Source organism: Anomalospiza imberbis, chromosome 24 (assembly GCF_031753505.1).
Source record: "Anomalospiza imberbis isolate Cuckoo-Finch-1a 21T00152 chromosome 24, ASM3175350v1, whole genome shotgun sequence".
NCBI lineage: Eukaryota > Metazoa > Chordata > Aves > Passeriformes > Viduidae > Anomalospiza > Anomalospiza imberbis.
The window spans coordinates 2257386-2277618 of NC_089704.1; the positions used below are offsets into that span (position 1 = coordinate 2257386).

The 20233-nt window shown below is 52.0% G+C and overlaps 2 protein-coding genes across 2 annotated transcripts in view; both read right to left on the reverse strand.

Moving 5' to 3' along the window:
- Positions 1-20233, reverse strand: part of FEZ1 (fasciculation and elongation protein zeta 1) — a 431041-nt gene that overhangs the window by 114130 nt on the left and 296678 nt on the right. The gene's annotated exons all lie outside the window — the stretch shown is intronic.
- On the reverse strand, positions 1025-19099 carry ADAMTS8 (ADAM metallopeptidase with thrombospondin type 1 motif 8). Its single transcript, XM_068172288.1, has 9 exons — positions 18303-19099; positions 10888-11127; positions 10219-10351; positions 9195-9362; positions 8695-8993; positions 6958-7141; positions 6473-6645; positions 5949-6124; positions 1025-4518 (listed from the first exon to the last, which is right to left on the reverse strand). The coding sequence occupies exons 1-9, from the start codon at positions 18900-18902 to the stop codon at positions 3786-3788; spliced, it is 2706 nt and encodes a 901-aa protein (XP_068028389.1). The 5' UTR covers positions 18903-19099; the 3' UTR covers positions 1025-3785.

A 20233-nucleotide genomic window follows, 5' to 3' on the forward strand; every position in this document is an offset into this window, starting at 1 on the left:
ATGTATATATTATGTATATTATATATACTATATATATGACATAATCTATCATGTAACATATGTGACATATACAAATAATAAATATATTATGGAGTAATAGGATTCCATGTGGAATATATAGATATAATATATTTATAATATAATTCTATGTAGATATATAGCATGTATATATTTAATAGGTGATGTATATATAGATATATAATACAGTTAGAGTTCTGTGATACTATGTGTAAAATATGTATATTATGCATGTATAATATATATGATGTATATATACATCATATATGCAATATATTGTATGCTTCTATAATGGTTCATATATATTAGATATATGATATATGGTTCGTATGATATGGCTCTTTATTATAGAAATATATAGTCTATTATCTATAATATATATAAAAATCTATAAATCTATAAATCTATATATTATATAAAATATATAAATGTAAATATTATAATAATATAGTTTATATATTTATAGATAAATATATAAATATATATAATATATAATATCTTATAAAATATATTTTATAAATATATTATCTATGTATTTATAAAATATATTCTCTATACTATATTAAACTATAGTATACTATCTATAATAATATAATGTAATATAATATAATATAATATAATATAATATAATATATATATAATATATATAACATAATATAATAAATATAATATAATATAATATAATACAATATAATATAATATAATAATATATCAATACTAATATATCAATAATAATATAATATAATATAATATAATAATATAAGTATATAATATATACAGATAGATATACTGTATATGTATAGAAAATGTCTCCAGAATTTCTGCAGAATAATTCAGGCTCCGTGGGTTTTGTCTATTCTCTCATGTGATATTTTGGTTCAGCATCTTAAGACTGAACGAACCATTTATTATCAATAAGATACAGAAAAGAGAGATTTAAAATCTCTCTGGGATGGAGATAATAACAGTCCTGAGAAAAGTGCAAATAAAGACAAACGCAAAGAGATAAAAGGCAGGAAGTCCTTTATTGAGGGGTAAAGGCAGAGCTGCAAACAGACTGTTTTCAAAATTAAAAAACAAATACAAACAATCGGCTAAAAATCAGAAAATTGTATTCCCCCCCCTCTCCTTAAGAAGAATTCCAAAGCTTAATTTTGTTTGGGTTTGTTATGCTTACGCAGCTTGGTTGGTACACCAGGGAGGAGGGAAACACCAGTCAGATACCAGAGTGGATAAACAATGAGCAAAGACATCCCTTCTCTGAGCTCCCTGCAGCTTTCAGAGAGGGGATGTGGGAGCAGCATGTTAAAACACAGTCTTTTTTAATCTCTTTTTTCCTTCTTCTTTTTTTTTTCTCCTTTCCAGACAGCTACTGTACAAAATCAAACAGAAATTAGTAATAAATACCTAACACAAGAGGCTCAGTACATTGCTACAATCCTTCACTGAAGGGAAACATATATATATACATATATATATAGCCTAATATATAAAACCTCTTTGACTTAAATCAGCGTAAAGGCTACTTGTTTTTACAGAAGCCTGGGGCAGGAATTCCACTTAGCATCACCCACACCTCAACAGAGCATCACTGCCTCTGGATCCCCGCTCCTGGGGGATCCCCACCTTCCTCCTCGCTGGAAAAGCAGCAGGATTTTGCCCTAAACAAGGAGTTTTTACATCTAGGAAGCTCCTGCGAAGCAGCCACACAGTGATTATAAAAACCTGGAAAAGCCCTTTGGCATGCACGACTCCTGTGTGATAAATACAGACATTTTCCTTGGCACTCTCTCAGACTGATATTCCTGACCCATCCTAAATGCTGGTGGTGACACTGGAGAGGAAACACATGCTGGCTTTGAGTTTAAAACCCTTGCAGACTCAGAGGGGAAAAAGAAAATAACCCTGCAAGGCTACATGACTTTAGCATCCAGCTATTTGTTAGAACTTAAATTCCTGGAGATTAATTAGCAGATGGAGAACATTGCCCAAAGGTAGGTCTGTACCACAGCCCAAACAGCTCTGCATCCAACCTCTGCAGCTGGCCTCCAGTTTTTTTTTTCCTTTCCTAAAAATAATAAAGGAACCAAGCACTCAATACCCTCAATCCTGGGCTGTAGCTCCCGTGGTTTTGATAGAAATCATGTATGGGAGATAAAACAGCAATATTTCATGTTTTCAGGTAAATAGTGAGGTTTCTGTCTTCAGTGGAGCAGCTCATCCCACCATCCCATTCCAAACCTGTCTGCACAGCCAGGCAAGGGTCTCACAGGAGCTTGGCTCGCTCGGGCAAAAGGGACAAGGAAAAGGATTTGCTCCATAAATGTGAATGGGGAATCTGAAACATCAAAAATTCCAGCCCTCCTCCCCTTCCTATGAGAAAAAGGCAGATCCCACTGGAAATTCAACATTTTGCTGCCAAAAAGGAAGCCAAGGCAGGGTATGAGAGGAGCCTGGAGATACTGAATTGCACATCCAGCAAGAGCAAAATCTTTCCAAATTCCATCCCTGCTCCCCAGGCACAGGCTGCTGCCAGCACACGGCCAGCGATTGCTTTGGAAAGGTCAAAGTTCAGGGTCTGAACAGCCATCTGTGCTGGGGCCAGGCAGCAGCTGGGCTGGGGAGAGGGCTGGGGCTGCTTCCCACCGGGAAAGAGCTGCTCCAGCCTTGCCAGGCTTGGTTTTGGACTGAGAACTGCTCAAGCACGGCTGGAGCTGGCACCAGATCTGAGCATTCTCAAATATCCCAGGAAAGCAGAGGTGAAGAGCAGCACTGGTCACCTTTGGCATGATCCACAGATGTTGGGCTCATCCCTGCTGCAAACCAGGCTAGTGAATTATCTCCAAAATTACAGCAGAGCTGAAAAAATGAGCCCACAGGGGACTGAAAGCCAAGGATGGGAAAGGAAATGCCGGCACACCAGAGTGCCTGCTGCAGAGGGCATCACAATGGGCATTTCACAGTCAGAGCACTGCAGAATTAGGAATTAATTAATCCTCACAGTGGCCCTGTAAGACAGATCTGGTGTAAATAAGCCTTGGTTTTATAGCTGGGGAAACAGAGGTGTGGGGTAACAGCTCTAGGAATAACCGTGGATGCTGGGGGTGTTTGGAGACAAGAGGTTTGTTGCCTTGTAGATTATAAATCCAGCAGAAACCACCTCTCACCTGTCCTCCTGCCTGATTCATGCCAGGATGTGGCTCTCAGCTTATTCCTTCTCCCATTCACACGAGCAATTTATCTCCCAAGTGAAACCCACAGCTGATAAAACACTCCTCATGCTCAAGGACACCCACACTGCTGCATGGAGGGGATGGCAACCCATTCCATGCCTTTTGTGAAGAGATCCCAGTTTTATCAGCAAAGACATCCACCCTGGACCTCCGTGACCTGCAGCTGGGATGAGGCGACGGCAGAACCAGGCTCCACATTTTCTCCAGTGCCAAACCCCAGCAAACCCTACAAAAGCAATCTGCAACCATATTCAACGACAGCTCTTTGGAAACACCCAACAGACATGCTTATTTTTCCCTTTAAGTTACAACTTGCCTGCGAGCAGCCAGCCAGAAAGAAAAGGAAGAAAGAAAGGAAAAGAAGTGATTCCTCCCTGTTTTGCTGCCGTTATTCTCCCCTCTGAGGTAGACATCGATGCGGTGGGGATGAACCACTGGAGAGCGGTCCGGCGAGCGAGCCCCCGCACCCTTGCTGTCCTGCCCCAGTGTGGTGGAAGCCCGTGGCACCCTTGACTCCGAGCAGCCCAGCGTGGCTCAGCACTGCCGCAGCATGCAGGCCGTGGTGGCCGGCGGTGGCCCCGGCGAGCTGCATTTCTCGGGGGCGGTGATTTTCCCGGCGTAATCGATGCAGGAGGCGTTGCGCGTCCGCACGCCCTCGCCGCACGTTTGGGAGCAGGGGGACCAGGGACCCAGGCGCCAGAGAGGGCAGGGCACGTCTCCGCAGGGCTTGATGTCCTCAGGCTTGAGGGATCTGTTGCAGGCAGAGGAGGTTTGACCCTCCACATCCCGGCAATCCACGGTCCGCCGCTGCCAGCCGGAGCCACACGTCTTGGAGCACTCGGACCAGTCACCCAGCACCCACTGGGAGGTCAGCATCGGTCGGATGACATTGACTGACTTCTTCTCTTTGCCCTTCTGCTTGCTGAAAGGGACGTCCTTGGGGATGAAGAAGGTGTACTTGACTTTTGGTGGGAAGACCTCGCTGGCAATCGTCAGCAGCTGGACTGTGAGGGGCTCTGGGAGCTGTCGGAAGCTCTGCAGCCTCTCCAGAGTGGTCATGGAGCCGCTGTATTTCAGAATGGTGCCCTTAATGAGGATGTCCTGCTCCATGGCTGAGATGGCAAAGTCTCCGTTCAGCAGGTACTTGCCCTCAAGGGTTTTCAGGGCCAGGTAATTCCCGTCATGCCGGACCCCTCGGTGGCTGCGCTGTTTGACGTCGATGTTGGTGGCTCCGGCGGGGATGGTGACAATGTCATTGTAGCCGTATCTGCACGGGGCAAAGGGACACGGTTATTTCTCAAGCCTTGCTAAGAGCACGCTCTTGTAAGGAACAGCACTCGGGATCCTAGCTCTGAAGCCATCCCTCTGTAACCCTGAGCACCCAAGAGTTAGAAATATTGCAGATGTTCTAGATGTGAGCTCAGCTGGAAGATTTCTCTGAATTACATATGAAAATGAGTGATGCAATCAAACGAACAGCCCTGTGATTACCAGCCTAGGTGGGAAATTCCCCTTGCTCCCTATATTTGGAAATGGTGAAGTATTTGGGATTGAAAGCCTGTCACTGCTTATGCTGAAGGGTGACATCACCTATTGACAAAGATAATAGAGAGATAATATAGATGTAGGTACAGATACAGATATAGATGCAGAACAACAGAAGAGGATGGAGTCTCTGCACTCTCAGCTCACTTTTTGAAGGGTTTTTCAGCCACCACTACAATGCAGAAGTAATCCCATTGGAGGATACAGAGGACATTCCCATGCCAGGGAAACGTTTTCCTGCAGAGCCAGCCAAAGCCCATCCCTGGAGCACCACGGCTCCCGGGACAGCACGTGGAAGGTTTCACTTGAGCCCTCAGCAGCACTGTGACTCACACTGTGGGGCCAGCACAGGATCATTTTCCATGGATCCCCATGGTGGATGCTGCGGTCACTAATTAGGTTCAGAGTATTTTGGAAAAAAGCCTTTGAGTCAAACTCTGCTCTCCGTCACCCTGGCCTCCCTCGCCCTGATCTTAATGGGATCTCTTCTTGGCTGTAGCTCCTGTGCTAATCTCCATTTAGTCAACCACAAACAACTCATAGGAGAGTGGAAGCCCCGTTTCAGCTGTTCCCTGGAAGGAAACCATTTAGGAAATCTAATTTGACTGTGTGAGTCACCTCGCTGCATGGAACTGGACGGTTGGGCTTTTGTTATGGTTTTCCACCAAAAGCCTTAAATTCTGCTCTTTGGCAAAGCCACGGAGATGTTGGGTGAGGGAAGTGACTGCCCCAGTGCCCTTATCCCTGGATTCAAATTCACCCCCAAGCCCAGGGAAAAGTTATTGAACACTAATATCACAATCAGCCCTTGAATATGCGTCCAACTCACTGCACTGGTGTGAAATGTGTTTTGTAAACCCATCGGGGCAGCAGATTTATTTGCAGGGATGTACCGAGCCCATCACATCAGTTATTATTATAGGAAATACACTCTACTTGGCTTGTATAATTCTGCCCCAAAATAAACTGAGCTTAAGTCCCAGAGTCTGGGGAGGAGCCCAGGCTCTTGCAATGCCAGCCAGCTGAGGATGCTGGCTTAGATCCTAATATATTCCTAGCCTACAACTTTAGTGATAGAAGAAGGGGAATGAGAGAGGATGCTGGTGTTTCTCCCACAGCCCATCCCTCCAGAACCTTCTCCCCGGGCCTCACTTGGATCTGTTGAGCGAGCCGGATATTTTCCTGCAAGTGGAGCCATTGCCACCGCACACCCCGCACTTGTCCAGCTTCTTGGAGGAGCCAATGACGTGATCACAGCCAGCCTTGATGCACTGCCCGTGGACGCAGATGGAGAGGGTCTCTGGGCCGCACAGAGTCCCATCGATCACCTGGGAAAGGGGAGGCAGAGGAGGAACTAGGGCAGGAGCTCTGACATGGGGTAAACAGGAGTGATTCCCATCTCCAGGAATCTTTGGAGATTCCTGTCTCCAGGAATCTTACTTTGGTGATTCTCATCACCGGGAATCTTTGGTGATTCCCACCTCAAGGAATCCTACTTTGGTGATTCCCATCACCAGGAATCTATCTTTAGAGATTCCCATCACCAGGAATATATTTTTGGAGATTCCCATCAGCAGGAACCTATCTTTGCTGATTCCCATCTCAAGGAATCTATCTTTGGAGATTCCCATCACCAGGAATCTATCTTTGGAGAGTCTCATCTCCAGGAATCTTACTTTGGTCTCAAAGACTTTGAACTCGCTCCTTCCTCGGGCTCGGCAGAAGAGTTTGCATCTGTCCCGGGGGGACACTCCAGCATACTTAGGAACCCACTCCAAGTGATTCCCTTCCAGGTCAGTGAAGTTGTAGCTGTTGTACTTCTCACACTGCTGCTCCCGAAAGCTTTTCCCTGAAAGGAAAGGCGAAACATGGCCCAAAATCCATGGGAAGCTGGCAGGAGTTGCTGTCCTTGGCCATCACAGAGATGTGGGAGTGAGCTAAGGATAGTGAGAGCACACGGTGAGTGTGCAAGCAGAGGAGGAATGTCATGAAGGAGGGATCCCACACTCCTTCCATCAGCCACAGAAGGTCACAGCCCCCAGCGGGAAGCTGTTGCTCCCCCAGATATGAATATCCAAGGGAGAGCAGAGCAATCCCTGTAACGCATTCTGGAGCAGCAGGCGCGGGAGCGGAGCGGGCATTTGGGAATTGCCATCCTTACCATCCGGCGGGCACTCCTCGGTGTGGCAGGACTGGTACTTGGTTCTCTGGCCCTCGCAGTAGCTGCCGCCGTGCCGGGGCTTGGGGCTGTCGCAGTGGCGGTGCGAGAACTGGATCCCTCCCCCACAGCTCCGGGAGCAGGAGCCCCACGCGCTCCACGGGCCCCAGCCGCCGTCCAGCGCTGGCTGCAATAGAGGCCAGGAGAAGCTGCTGAGCCCATCTCTGAGCCTGCCCATCCCCAGGGCAAGCTGGGGCAAGCTGCTCCCTCCCAGGGCAAGCTCAGGGCTGGAGCGATGCTAAAATCTCCCCCAGCCCTGATCCAGAAAAGCGCTTTGGCACAGACTTCACACAAAGTTAATACCGACTGCCACCGGTCTGTTCACATGCTTCAAGTTAAGCTGGGCTTTGAGTACTTTGCTGACTGACTCTGAAACTGCTGCTATTTCCCCAGCAGGGCAAAAAGTCATGATTTAATTGCAGATCTGCACTGCTTGTTTTGGTTCAGACCAGCCCACGGCTCGGTAGCAGACTTTTGTCTATGAGCTGGACTTGCCAGTAATAAATATTAACGAAGGAGAGACATCCAGAAATAAATCAGCCCAATCTAAAGCCAGTCAAGGAAATGGCAGGAGTGGGGTCAGAGATTTGGGAATCCCAAAGGGTCAAGCCCCAGCCCAGCTGTATGGGGTTTGGGGCGGGGGGCGCTACAGGGATGGCTTCTGTGAGCAGCTGCCAGAAGCTCCCCCCGTGTCCAGCAGAGCCAACGCCAGCTCCAGGATGGACTCACCACTGGCCACGGCTGAGCCCAGCAGAGATGGTGTTGACCTTGGGGATAATGTATTTAAGAAGAAGGAAAAAAAGTTATTAGGCAGATGTAATTAGGCAGAGAAGAGAGGAGTGAGAATGTAAGAGGAACAGCTCTGCAGACATCCAGGGCAGTGCAGGAGGAGAGGCAAGGATTCCTCCAGGTACTGGAGCTGAGATTCCCCCAAAATTCTGTGAGGAAGACCACAGTGAGGCAGCTTTGCTCCTGCAGCCCGTGGAGGGCATGGGGGTGCAGAGATCCACCTGCAGCCCATGGAGGAACCCCTGGCCAGAGCAGGGGGATGCCTGAAAGAGGCCGTGACCCTGTGGGAAACCTGAGCTGGTGCAGGATCCTGGCAGGACCTGTGGAGAGAGGATCCCATGCTGGAAGGACTTGGGAGCCTGTGGAAGACCCACAGTGGAGCAGCCTGTCCTGGAAGGACTGACCCTGTGGAAGAGTGACCCATGCTGCAGCAGTTTGTGGAGAACGTGTCCATGGGAAGGACTCATGGAGAAATTTGTGGAGAATTGTCTCCCATGGGAGGGACCCCACGCTGGAGCAGGGGAAGGACTCTGACTCCTCTCCCTGAGCAACAGCAAGAACAGCCCGTGATGAACTGACCATAACCCCCATTCCTTGTCTCCCTGCACCACTGGAGAGGGAAGGGAGAACTGGCAAGGAGGGAGGTATGGGGGAAAAGTGTTTTTAAGGTCTTATTTTACTTCTCATTATTCTGATTTTGTTACTAATCAATTCAATTGACATCTCTAACTTAAGCCTGTTTTGCCCGTGGTGGTGATTGGTGAGTAATTTCTCAGTCTTTATCTCAACTCATGAACCTTCCCTGTCCAGCTGTGGAGGGGAGGGAGAGGGAGGCTTTGGTGGGTGCCGGGAGTGCAGCCACCACACCAGCATTCCCCAGGGTCCCCTTACCTGGGGTTTCAGGGCATCCTGCTGCACACAGCGGCCGTCCCAGCACAGCCCCTCGGCTTTGCAGGGGGTTCCATCGGCCCATGGCAAGCTGCCATTCTTGGTGTGGCAGAGGGGCTCCCCACTGCCCATCCTGCACCACAGCTGGGCACAAATGTCCTCCTCCGTGGTGTTGGGGCAGTGCTGGAAGTCCTTGCCAAAGATCTGCTGGCATTGCTGGTCCAGGCTGTACAGGGCCCTTTGGCCGGGCAGCTCGGCAGGCAGGGACACGGGCTCGGCCGGGGCATCCAGCAGGCAGTCACCTGGGCAAGGCTCAACAGTTAGGCTGGAGATGGAGCTCTCAGGGCCTGACACCACTGATTGCACCAAGCAGGGCACCCCACACCTCTGTCCATAGTCTGGTTTGACTCCCCCTTGACCCCACACCCCCTCCAGACACGGCAAAGAGCCTGAGCTGAGGGAAAGGCTGTTTTGAGTGATGATGTAGCTGACTGGAGCCTTACCATGCCCTCCATCCAGGAACTCGGTGAGGTACATGGCGCTGCAAGGAGACCAGGGCTGGGTCTTGTTCAAGTGGGTGAAGAGCGGGGCCATCACGTGGTGCTCGCCAAGGGGCCCGAAGAGCCGCTCGCAGTTCTTGGAGTCGTCGTGGGGCATGCTGAGCACATGGCCTGGGGAGCAGAGGGCATGGCACAGCTGAGCGCCCCAGCCCAGCCCCTGCTCCTCAGCAGATGGTGTGTGGGACCATCTGTAAGGTAACACCCAGCTCCTGTGTCTGCCAGAGATATTCGCTTCCATAAATCAGAAGGCACAAAAACCTGCTTGGTCTATGTCAGTGGTACAGCCTGCTGCGTGCAGGGCAAAGCAGCCCAAACTTTTAGAAACTTAGAATGGTTTGGGATAGAAGGGAATTAAGGCTCATCTCACTCCATCCCCTGTCATGGACAGGGACACCTTCAGCTAGACCAGGTTGCTCCATGCCCCGTCCAACCTGACCTAGGGATGTTCCCAGGGATGGAGCAGCCACAGCTTCTCTGGGCAAAATTTAATCAGTGCAGGAATGGCAAACCAAGGCAGAGATGTGCTTGATCCCATGCCTGAGCTCATCACAACAGGTAAATCATAGAATCGCTAGGGTTGGAAAAGACCTCCAGGATCCTCAAGTCCAACCTGTGACTGATCCCCACCTTGTCACCCAGCCCAGAGCACTGAGTGCCATGTCCAGGCGTTTCTCGAACAACTCCAGGGATGGGGACTCCACCACCTCCCTGAGCAGCCCCTTCCAATGCTCAAGAGCCCTTCCAGTGAAGAAATGCTTTCTGAACTGGTGCAAATGCACCAATTTACACCAATTTGGGCAGTTAGTGTTTCTGCTGGTGCAAACCAGCTTTTGTCAGTGCCAGAAGCTCCCCAAGGCTCGGTGGGTGATCCCCAGCCAGGAGATGCTGGTGCTGGGCTGTGTCATGACCCCTCCCAGCAGCAGGACTGGAAGAAGCAGACTTCCCCTGGGAAGGGACCCCGTGTTACCCAGTTCATGAGCCAGGGTGTAGGCTGCCTGCAGGCCCTCATCCTCGATCACGGAGCAGCTCTTGTTGCGGTCGCACATGGTGCCGATATCCGCCACTCCCAGCGTGTCACAGCTTTGGTGGCCACAGAAGTCCTGTTTGTGCCAGGCAGGGGCAGAGGTCAGCAGGGGGAGGGAGCCCCACGTTCAGCCCCAACATCTCTGTGAGCAAGCCATTGCTGGTCTGTGATACAACGTGATGTTCACCTGTCTGAGACTTAACACACGACAGACCTCAGCTGTCCATCAGCCACACAGCCTGTTTTATTATTTGGGGCTTGCTCTCATAGGCAATTCAAAGCTCCCGGCTCTAAACAGCCATTGGTCTAATCTCTACACCCCCCAGAGGCTGAACTACTCAAATGCTTGTATTTTAGGAGACCTGTTACTGGTTGAGACCTCTGTCAGTCAGCCCAGAGGCAGTTAATGGAACTGGGCTGGGTTTCTTATCCATAGCCGAATTAATGTTCAGTACAAATCAGCTTGTACTGCAACAGGTCTGCACCCCAAATGAAACCACCCCCCAAACTGCTCTGCTGCATTCTTTGCACGGTGATCAATCCCCTTGTCCCCCTCCATGGATGCCTTGAGCCCTTTCCTTTCTGCACCAGGGTGTTCCCTGGGGTGCTGACCTGTCTGGTGAGGAGGATGGCAGTGTCGTAGTGCTCTGGGTGCCGGTCGCTCGGGGGGTTGAACCTTTGCTGCCAGCTGCAGAAGTTGCGCAGGGTGAGCCCGCCGTTGTCGGACACCTCGGGCCCCGCCGCTTCCTCCTCCACCACCAGCACCTTCACCACCACCAGGCTGATGGAGTTCCTCAGGCTGGGATGCTTGTAGATGCGAGCTGCCATGGACATCAGGGTCAGGACGTGGTTCTGTGGAAGAGATGGGCAGGCAGAGCCTGGGTAAAAACTCTGCTACCGGGCAATTGTTTCTGTTTGAAAAGAATCAGCCTCATTTATGAAGCCCATCACGTCCAGGCCACGGGCTGATGGACTCAGTGCTGCCTTTCCTGTATGTGATGCTTTACATCTTGTGCTGGTGGACAAGACCTGCATCCCCTCCTCCAAACGCTGAGTCTCCTCTCCCATGAACCCTTGGCACCTAGAAATCCCTCTGGAAGAAATTCCTTGGGGGAAGACTTCAGCATTCTGGAGGGTTCTCTGCATATTCCCAAAGCATTAACCGTGCCCTCACTGGCCCAGGGCAGGAACCAACTCCCACGCACCTTGCTGGAGTAAAACTTCTGCCTGTGCCGGTCACAGGGCTTGAACCCAGAGTCTTTGGTGACAAACTGGGACTAAAACACCGTGATAGCCAAGACTTTGCCCAGCAGCATCCCCTGCTTGGTGATGACCAGGGATTACTTAATATGTCAAAAGCGCCAGCGATGTTTAAGCTGATGTAAACATCTTATCAGAGCATCAAAATTCCTCCTCTGCTTGGCATCGCTCACGGCCCCGAGTCAGGAGTAAAAAATGCAGCTATTACACAATATGGTATTGGGAAAGAGAAAGTGCCTTCTCTCCTCCCCAGACAAATTACACCCTGCAGTCTCAATTCAGAGCCTAATTAAAGTGGAAGGACTCGATGGGAGCCCTCTCTGATAGCCAAGTTTCACCCAAAATACATTTCCTCAGCAACGCTGACTGTGTGCTCATCCATCACGGTACTGCCAGGACAATGCCATTTTCTGAGACACAAAATGCTGTTTTCTTAGCAAATGAGGGAGATGTTGAGTGAGATACAGCATATTTGCTGCACCAAGAGGCACTTGCCCAGGGCACTTGTGGCTATTTTAAATTATTCTGCCACATTTTATCCTGCCACTGGCAGCTCCACGTAAACAGATGTTTTGTTTCAACAAGACATATCCCAAGTCCTTCCCGGCTCATTATCCAAGGGCAGGCCCCAGCAAGGCTGCTGGGAGCAGGGAATAGACTGGTTTATTTAGACTGGCCAGACCTCCACGCCATGACTCACATCCAGCCCGGAGCACGCAGCTCATGTCACGGAGAAGTCACCGCAGAGGCAAGAAATTGAGGTGAGATCCCCACAAGTGGTTGCTCCACGAAACTTGGGGGAATTGTTGACCCTGTGGGGAAAGTCCATTGGGAACCTTGCTAAAAATATCACAAAGCCTTCTTAAAATTATGCCCTTGAAGATCTAGAAGGATGCTCTGCGCTGGAGCTGCTCATCCTGGGATCATCCCTCATTTCCAAGGGAATAAATCTGCATCCTTTCCTAACCCATACGAGGTTTCTGTCCATAGCAGTAGATTTGACCTGGGAGATCTCAGTTCATACCACAAATCCCCCAGGACACCAGCCCTCACATCCTCAGGGGTACATCCAGCCAAAAACCTCTTTCAGCAGTAGGAACAGAGGGACTTGGAAAACATCTGTCCACCTTCCCTGTGTCTGGAAAGGGAAGATGGAAAGCAAAACGAACAAACAGCTATTTAGTGAAGATTAAAAGGTCAAATCCACTTGTTCCACCATCTGGTGTCTATTTATACCCATTCCTGGCCCATGCAGGAATGGGTTGAGTTTCAGATGGACCCTGACTGCTCTGGGGAGAGCAACAATCCACCTGCACTGCCTTGGCTTAGCCACGGGCTTGAAGCCATGGCCAAAAGCAAACTACAGATCCTCAGGGCTCAGGAGAGCCAGCTGAGTGCTTTTGGCCAACAACTGGCTGGGGAAGGGCTGAATCCTGCTGGTCCCATCCTCCCTCTGCCTTTGCAAACCGGCTCTGGCTTGACCACCCACCCAGGAGGGAACGCTGCCTTCTGCAGGGTTTCCTTCCCAGCACCGAGGCTGAGGATGTGGGGATTGGGATCAGGTGCAGGGCAGTGTTTTGGGTTGGGTTTGAGGAGCCCAGGGCTGCAAACACACTGGTTTCTGCTTTCTTGCCAGGCACTGCAGCCCTGCAGGCACAAGGAGCTTCCCTGTCATTTCCAACCAGCATCCTGGGAGATCTGGCAGCATGTCTGGTAAACACAGCTGGAAAATCAGCCTCTTACCTGCTCTGGGGGGAGAGGACACCAGTGTGAACCAGAGAGGGTCGTGGAGTATCCCTTTGCTGCTCCATGCACTGCATTTATGTCCAGGCATTGTGGAGGGCGATGCCCCACAAACTTCCTACCCCTTTTCTCCCCAGCTGCAATCCTGGGCTCCCTCTGCTCTCAATATCCAATCCCACCCACTTCTCCCTAAAAATGAGGAGGGATGACTTTTGTCTGCCACACCGCAGCTCCGAGATCCCTCCTGTCACAGCACCACGGTGTCTGGGAGAGCCCTGCCCTGAGCCAGGCACTGACAGGAGCCCTCCAGCAGCAAACAGCACAGGCAGAGGGACAGCAAAAACAAATATAAATCAGAGCAAGGGGAACTGAAGTGGTTGTCTTTACCCTCATTGAAGGATTGAGCTTCCTGATACAGGCTCTTGCAAAGTCTCTGCCTACACTCCCTTTCATGGCAACCACTCAGAAGCTGAAGCCTGGCATTTCTTTTTAATTATTATTTTGATGGGTGAAACTGCTCTTCCACAGACACTATTCTTGTGGTATGCACAGAATTATTTAATGCTGCTGGACCCACCCAGGACAGAGGGACAGCAGGGAGCACCCACAGAGCACCCCAGCACAACCTGCCTCCCCCAGCTTGCTCCCCAGTGTGTGGGGAGCAATGTTCAGCCCAGCCTGGGGCTGTAGGATTGCTTGTTGGTTGGATTTGGTCGGGTTTTTTCTCTGCTTTCTCCCTCAACACCAGCATTTCAGCAGAGGGGGAAGAGAAGAAAGAAATGCTGAGATTCTGGAGCACAGGCAGATGAAGGGAGCAACCCCAGGGTTAGAGGTAAAGGCTGCCCAGCTTTTAAACATCTACTGGTAAAAACATCTCAGGTTGTCCTTTCCCCCAAGGCTCCATCTGTGAGCTCCCTGCCTGGCATGGGTGCCCAGGGGCTGCTGGCTGCCCTGCCAGCCTCCTCCTGTGGCTTCAAGCCCGAGCCAAGAACTCCCTCACAAAAATGTGGGAGGCAGCCAAGGGAAATGGGGGGCAAGCCAGGCGTGAGGGGCACACCTTGCCAGCCTGCTGGTGTGCCTGGCTGCCCTCCTGCCTGCCAGGCTCTCTGCCCATCCCTCTTCTGTTTGCCACATGATTTTTCCCTCCCTTCTCTTCCCCTCTTTGCTGGATATTTGGGGCTGAACCACAAAAGCAGCAATTACCCCTGTTCAGGGCAGCGGAAACTGAGGCACATCCAGACTGTCCCCACCTCCACAGAGGCAGAGATGGAGTAAAACCCATCCTGAGAGCATCCCAGAGCAGGAGTGCTACACTTTGGGAGCCAGAACATTTCATTCTGAAGCCCTGAAATGCAGCAGCTGTTGAATATCCTGGTGTGAGGCGAGAGGAACATTCGGGGAGGCTGCCTGGTCCTCCACCCCTGCCCCAAAGAGGATGCAGGCTCAGGGTCACCCTCAAAGGACAAATCCCAGCAGAAAAGCTGGTGGATGGCAGCATCACGCTGCATTCCCTTTGCAAAGATCCCCTTTAATCCCACTCCAGTTGCCTTTGGGATGGGCTTAGGAGGGGCTGGCTTCTTTTTTCAAGGGATTAAGTGAATTTACCCACTCACACTGCAAAATACCCTAAGGGAAGCCCAAGAGCCAGACATGAGGGGACCTGGGGCTCCAGGGTGGCTTTGGATTTACCTCCAGTCCATGTGGGAGTGGGAGAGTGGGCAGCAGGACCCAGGCAATGCCCCGTGCCCTGCACTCCTGTCTGGTCCTAAAGGGAAGGGTTTGCAACAGCACTCCAAAAACCTCATCAATCTGCCTGGAAAAAACACAGAAGTCAGCAAGGAATCCCAGCCTTTCCAGACTGATCTGATTCTGCTGTGGTCCTCAGTGATTACCAGCCCTGGGAGGCAGGAAGGGCTCAAGAGGAGGAGGGAAAGGGGATCACAGCCATTGTGCTTGTGGAGGAAAGCTTGGAAATGCGTCTCGTCTGCACCCAAGAGACTGGAGAAATCCCACCACAGGAATCCCATTTGGCTGCCAACTGGCTGGGGATGCTGCAAGCTGGGTTTTGGAGCTGCCTGGTGCTTTAGGTGTCCTGGCAAACGTTGCCCAGGCATGCAGAGCATCCTCACAAGTGCAGCCCAGCTGCAGGTGCTCAGCCCTCCTGCACACGGGCAGGATTAGCCCCGTCCCCTGCCTCAGTTCCCCCTGCTCAAAACCCCACTTCACTCTGTGAGTGCTGCTCACAGTCCCTTTGTTTTCAAGCACTGCAAGAAAAATGCAAAAGCTCCCGTGTCCAGTCTGGAGCCTCGCTCCCATCCCCACATCACAGGGCTCTTCCCAGCCCCTGCAGGTTGAACCCTGCCACATCCCCCAGGATTTACTGCCCAGCACTGTCCTGCTGCTGATGCCCCCCAGATTCCCCATCCCCTGCAATCAGCAAGCCAAACAATGATTAAACCCCCAAATTTCAGGTCTAGTTCTGCTCTCACTTCAACACTCCCTCCTGGTTTACATAAAAGTATTGATGAAGGTAGAATAAGCCCTTGTTGTCTAAATTAGGTTAACAGCTGAGTTATAAGGCTCAAATTGATGGGAAGTAAATCATGAACAGCATTTTCCCACCACAAGCATGGCATTGATTATAACTCTCAACGCTTGAGTGCATCTTGGGGTGACTCTTCTGCTCGAGCTGTTACGACTTATGCAAGAAAATAACTGGGAATACAAACAATGCTGGTGACCTTTAATAAATATTTGGTAATTAAAGTGTGGTTACGGGAAGAAAAGTCATTATATAAATATGGTTTGTTCTGACTCAACATTTCTACTCCTTGGGCATCTCTCCTAGATCTCACCAGCACTTGCCACTGCTTTTTTCACCCCACAAGAAAGGTATTTAGGGAGAAGCAAGATTGCTGTGCTGCTCCCTGCATTCTTGTTCCAGAGAACAAAAGACACAGAAACACAGCAGGTGGTTTTTTGGTTGTTGTTTTTTTAGCTGCTACGCCAGAGCTGGTGGAAGTTTTCTCCCAAATATTTTAATATGCTAATACTCTATTCATCCAAAACAAGATCTTTGAAGGCTTCCTTCCCCTCCCTGAGAGCTGATGCAAAGATATTGCTCTAGGGGCTGAGGAAATGATGGTAAAATGGGAGCCAACCAGGCAGCATCACCCAGCCCAGGGCTGGGGCAGCCAAACCAGGGCAGGGTGCCCGAGTTCCAGCCCCTTGGTCAGGTGTAGGTGCCATTTACTCTGCTGCTGCCTTCACGGATTTACCCAGAGGGCTGCTGCTTTTTCCCCAGCTCAAGCTGGGCATCATCAGGATTTCCCCCAGTCCAAATATATCACCTTATTTCCAGCAATGTAGACACCCTTGGGTGTTGCTTTCAAACCACCAGGTGCCCAGCTGGGTGCAGAAGGTTCACTGTATAATTTTTTCTGCCCTCTTGGGGAATCAGAGACCAACTCCACACTATAGGGAGAGCAATTCCCACCACCATTTATATGGCTGTTGCTTAAAAATTCAGCTTACTCCACTTCAAACTCTTTTCTGAACACTGTGAGCACTCAGGGTACCTCCAAGTGCATCACCCCTCGCTCACTGACCCTCTGCTACCTGCTCCTGCCAGCCTGGCTGGGTGGCAAAACCAAGCAAGGGGCAAAACCAGAGAGATGCTGAGCAGCTGAAATCCTCTGAAGCTCCAAGGTTTAACACTTGCCAAGGTCCAGCCTGGCCTGAGCAGGGCTGGAATTAAAACACTGCTTCGTTAGGAGCAGAGAAGCCCCTAGGGGAAGGATAAAGTCGGTAGAAGTGGCAAAGCCAAGCCAAAGTGCAGCCCCTGGTTTCAGCTTCCCAGCAGCTCCCTGCTGAGCTCCAGCTTCAAGGACTCTTCTCCCAGCCCAAACAACCAGAGAAGGAGCAACTTCAATGCACAATTATCCCTTGCAAAGACCTCAGAGCATTTGCAATGGTGCAAACCTGAATTTGGAGCACCCATCCCTGCAGGGTCGAGGTGGGGAGCTGGCTTTGCCAGAGGCATGAAAAATGACCGGTGCTGATGAATGGACATGGACAGCCCTGGAGATGGCTGTGGGGGGCTGAGGCACCTCGGTCTCTGCTCCTGGGATCTCCCCAAAAGCCTGGTCGGGGCAGGGTCTCCGCAGAGAGTGTTTAAGGAGGGTGAGAATTCCTGGCGCTGGTGGCTGAGGGACAGGGCTCTTCATCCATCTGCTCAGCTGCTAACAGGTGGCTCAGGAGCGGGACTGCGCATTACTCAGCCCCAGCTTTATTTACTATCTGGCTCCGGCTCCCACTCGGCAGGGAGTTAAGCCCATCGCTGTGCAGCGCGGCTCTTTCCTCGTAGCAGGAAGGGCATTAACCCGCCCTGTCCCCACCTTTGGGGACACCGGGCTGAAGGGACATCACAGTGCCCGGTGTGTGCAGAAGCAGGAAGGGCATTAACCCGCCCTGTCCCCACCTTTGGGGACACCGGGCTGAAGGGACATCACAGTGCCCGGTGTGTGCAGAGACAGGCTCGCTGGGAGGGATGCTGGGTCTGGGCAAAGCTCCCCAAACACTGAGTGGACCCCGCAGATCAACAGTGCAGCTCTGCCCCGGGGACTGACAGCCCCCACACAGCGGGGGAAGGTGGGCACCGAGGTCCCTCGCTCACCCGAGGTTGGCCCCGGTGTCCCGGGGCTGGCGGGATCGGGAGGGCGAGGGGGGACCCGGCAGCGGGCAGGATGGAGGGGACGGAGAGGCAGCGGGGCTGGAGGAGAAGGAGGAAGAGAGGCAGCGGGGATGGGGACAGGACAGAGCGGGATGAAGGGATGCACGCCTAGGGAGGACGGAGGCATGAAGGCGATGGAGAGGCAGTGGGAGCGCGGGAGCGGAGATGGGAGGAGGCGGAGAGGCGGCCGGGACGGGGACAGCACGGGACGGAAGGATGGAGAGGCGGGACCGGCACAAGCGGCGACAGAGGGATGCGGGCGGCGGGGACGGCGGACACCGCCAGCCCTTACCTCCACGTCCTCCCCGTAGAACCGCACCATGGACGCGTCAGCCACCAGCAGCGTCTCCACGTAGCGGGCCTGCGACACGAAGCGCCGGGCCCTGCGGAGCGGCTCGGGGCCGCGGCCGCCGCCGGCGGGGCGCGCTCCCGGCGGGGCCGCGCGGCGCCGCAGCCGGTGCAGCCGGCCCCAGGGCGGCCCGGGCGCGGCCGGCCCCAGCGGCTGCAGCTCGTAGGCCGCCCCGTCCAGGAGGAACGCGGCTCTGAGGCCGCCGCCGCAGCTGCTGAGCACGGCGGGCGCGTCGGGGCTGCCCTCGACGGCGCCCGCGTAGAAGCAGCCGCGGCGCGGCGGCGGCGGCGGCGGCGGGCGGCGGCCGCCCAGGCGCTGGAGGCGGAGGCGGGGGGCCAGGAACGTGGTGTCGGGGCGGAGGCGGAGGACCACGGCGCGGCCGAAGGCGGCCAGGCGCAGGGCCAGCTGCCCCGACGGCGCGGGCAGGCGGGCGGGCAGCACCGGCTGCGCGTCCCGCGGGGGCGGCGGCGGCAGCGCCCAGGCGTGGCACAGCAGCAGCAGGTGGAGCGGGGCCCGGCCGCCCAGCAGCGCCCGCCGCCCCATCCCGGCACGGCCCCGCACCCCCCGGGCTCTTCCCCCGCAGCCTCCGCGCCGGCCGCCGAGCCCGCTGTATTTATACTTTCTCCCCCCGGCTTTGACATAAGAGGTTTATTTTTGATCTCTCGCTGTTCTCCCCACTCCCCTCCCCTGCCAGCCGGAGCCTGGGGGAGGAGGAGAAGTGAAAGAGAGAGAGAGAAAAAAAAAAACCAACAAAAAACCGCGACCGAAAAAAAAAAACCGGAAAAAAAAAACTAAAAAAAAAAAAAACGCAACGCGACCAAAAAAAAAAAAAAAAAAAAATAATTCTAAAATATCCCCCCAAACCAGGAAGAAAAAAAAAAAGAAGGGAAAAAAAAAAAAAAAAAAAAAAAAAAAAGAAGACGAAGAAGCAGCAAAGGAAAAAAAAAGGGGGAAAAAAACTAAAAAAAAAAAAAAAACCCCAACCCGCTTTTGGATACGATTTGAGGCCAATCAGGCGCCGGCAGCCCCGCCTGCCTCCAAGTGTCAACTCCAGCCTGTTGCTCTCCCAGTATTAACCCCTTCTTCAGCCCCAGCGCTGCCCGCACGGGTCTGATCCTTCCCAGGCTCTGGGGGTCCTGCCCCGGGGAGAGGGGCTGGCACACTTCCCCCTCCACCACCGTGGAAGGGTTTACTCCAGAGGGCTGATTCTCAGCATCCCTTCCCAGCTGGAAAGCACCGGCCCCATGCCAGCTGGAGAGCATCTCGTTTCAGAAGGTGCCTCGGGAGGTTCCCATGTCCTTCCCTTAGCCAGGGACAGAGAGGGCTTTGGGCCCCAGGGAAAACTCCAGCAGGACACACGTACAAGGAGTTTCCATGCTCTGCACCAACAGCTGGATCCACATGGGGTTTCCTCCAGCTGGAATAAGACAAACGGCTAAATCAGACTTGTGGAAAATACCTATGAGAATAATACAATGCAGCCAGCTCCTCCTGGTGCTCTTTGTTTGTTTCTCTGTGTGTGTGTTGTGTGACTTCATTTACAAACCCTTCATTCACACCATTTCAGACTGAATTCCCTTGCAGTGAGGAAAAACCCTGCAGCAATATAAAAGTCTCAGGCTGTAAATCCAGGTAGCTGCTGTGTGCTCAGCGTGGCAAGCACCAGGAGATGGGCAGAAACATTCTGTCCCTGGCTGGAACCCACTCAGAAACAGGGAACAACCGGCTGTCACGGAGGAAGGGAAATCACTACGTATATATTACTCCTTCTTTCCTCTTAAGCCCTCCTTCTCCATTAGTTCATGAAATTCCTGGCCTCTGGAGCGCACTTTGTGCGGCACTGGAACATCCTGGGACGTCCTTGCAGCAGTTTG

Coding starts and splice junctions, on each gene's coding strand:
- ADAMTS8 (XM_068172288.1), bottom strand. CDS start 18,902: ATGGGGCGGCGGGCGCTGCTGGGCGGCCGGGCCCCGCTCCACCTGCTG. Junction 8,994..9,194: donor GTTCCTGGATGGAGGGCATG/GTAAGGCTCCAG, acceptor AGCCTTGCCCAG/GTGACTGCCTGCTGGATGCC. Junction 4,519..5,948: donor GGCTCGCTCAACAGATCCAA/GTGAGGCCCGGG, acceptor TGCCCCGTGCAG/ATACGGCTACAATGACATTG.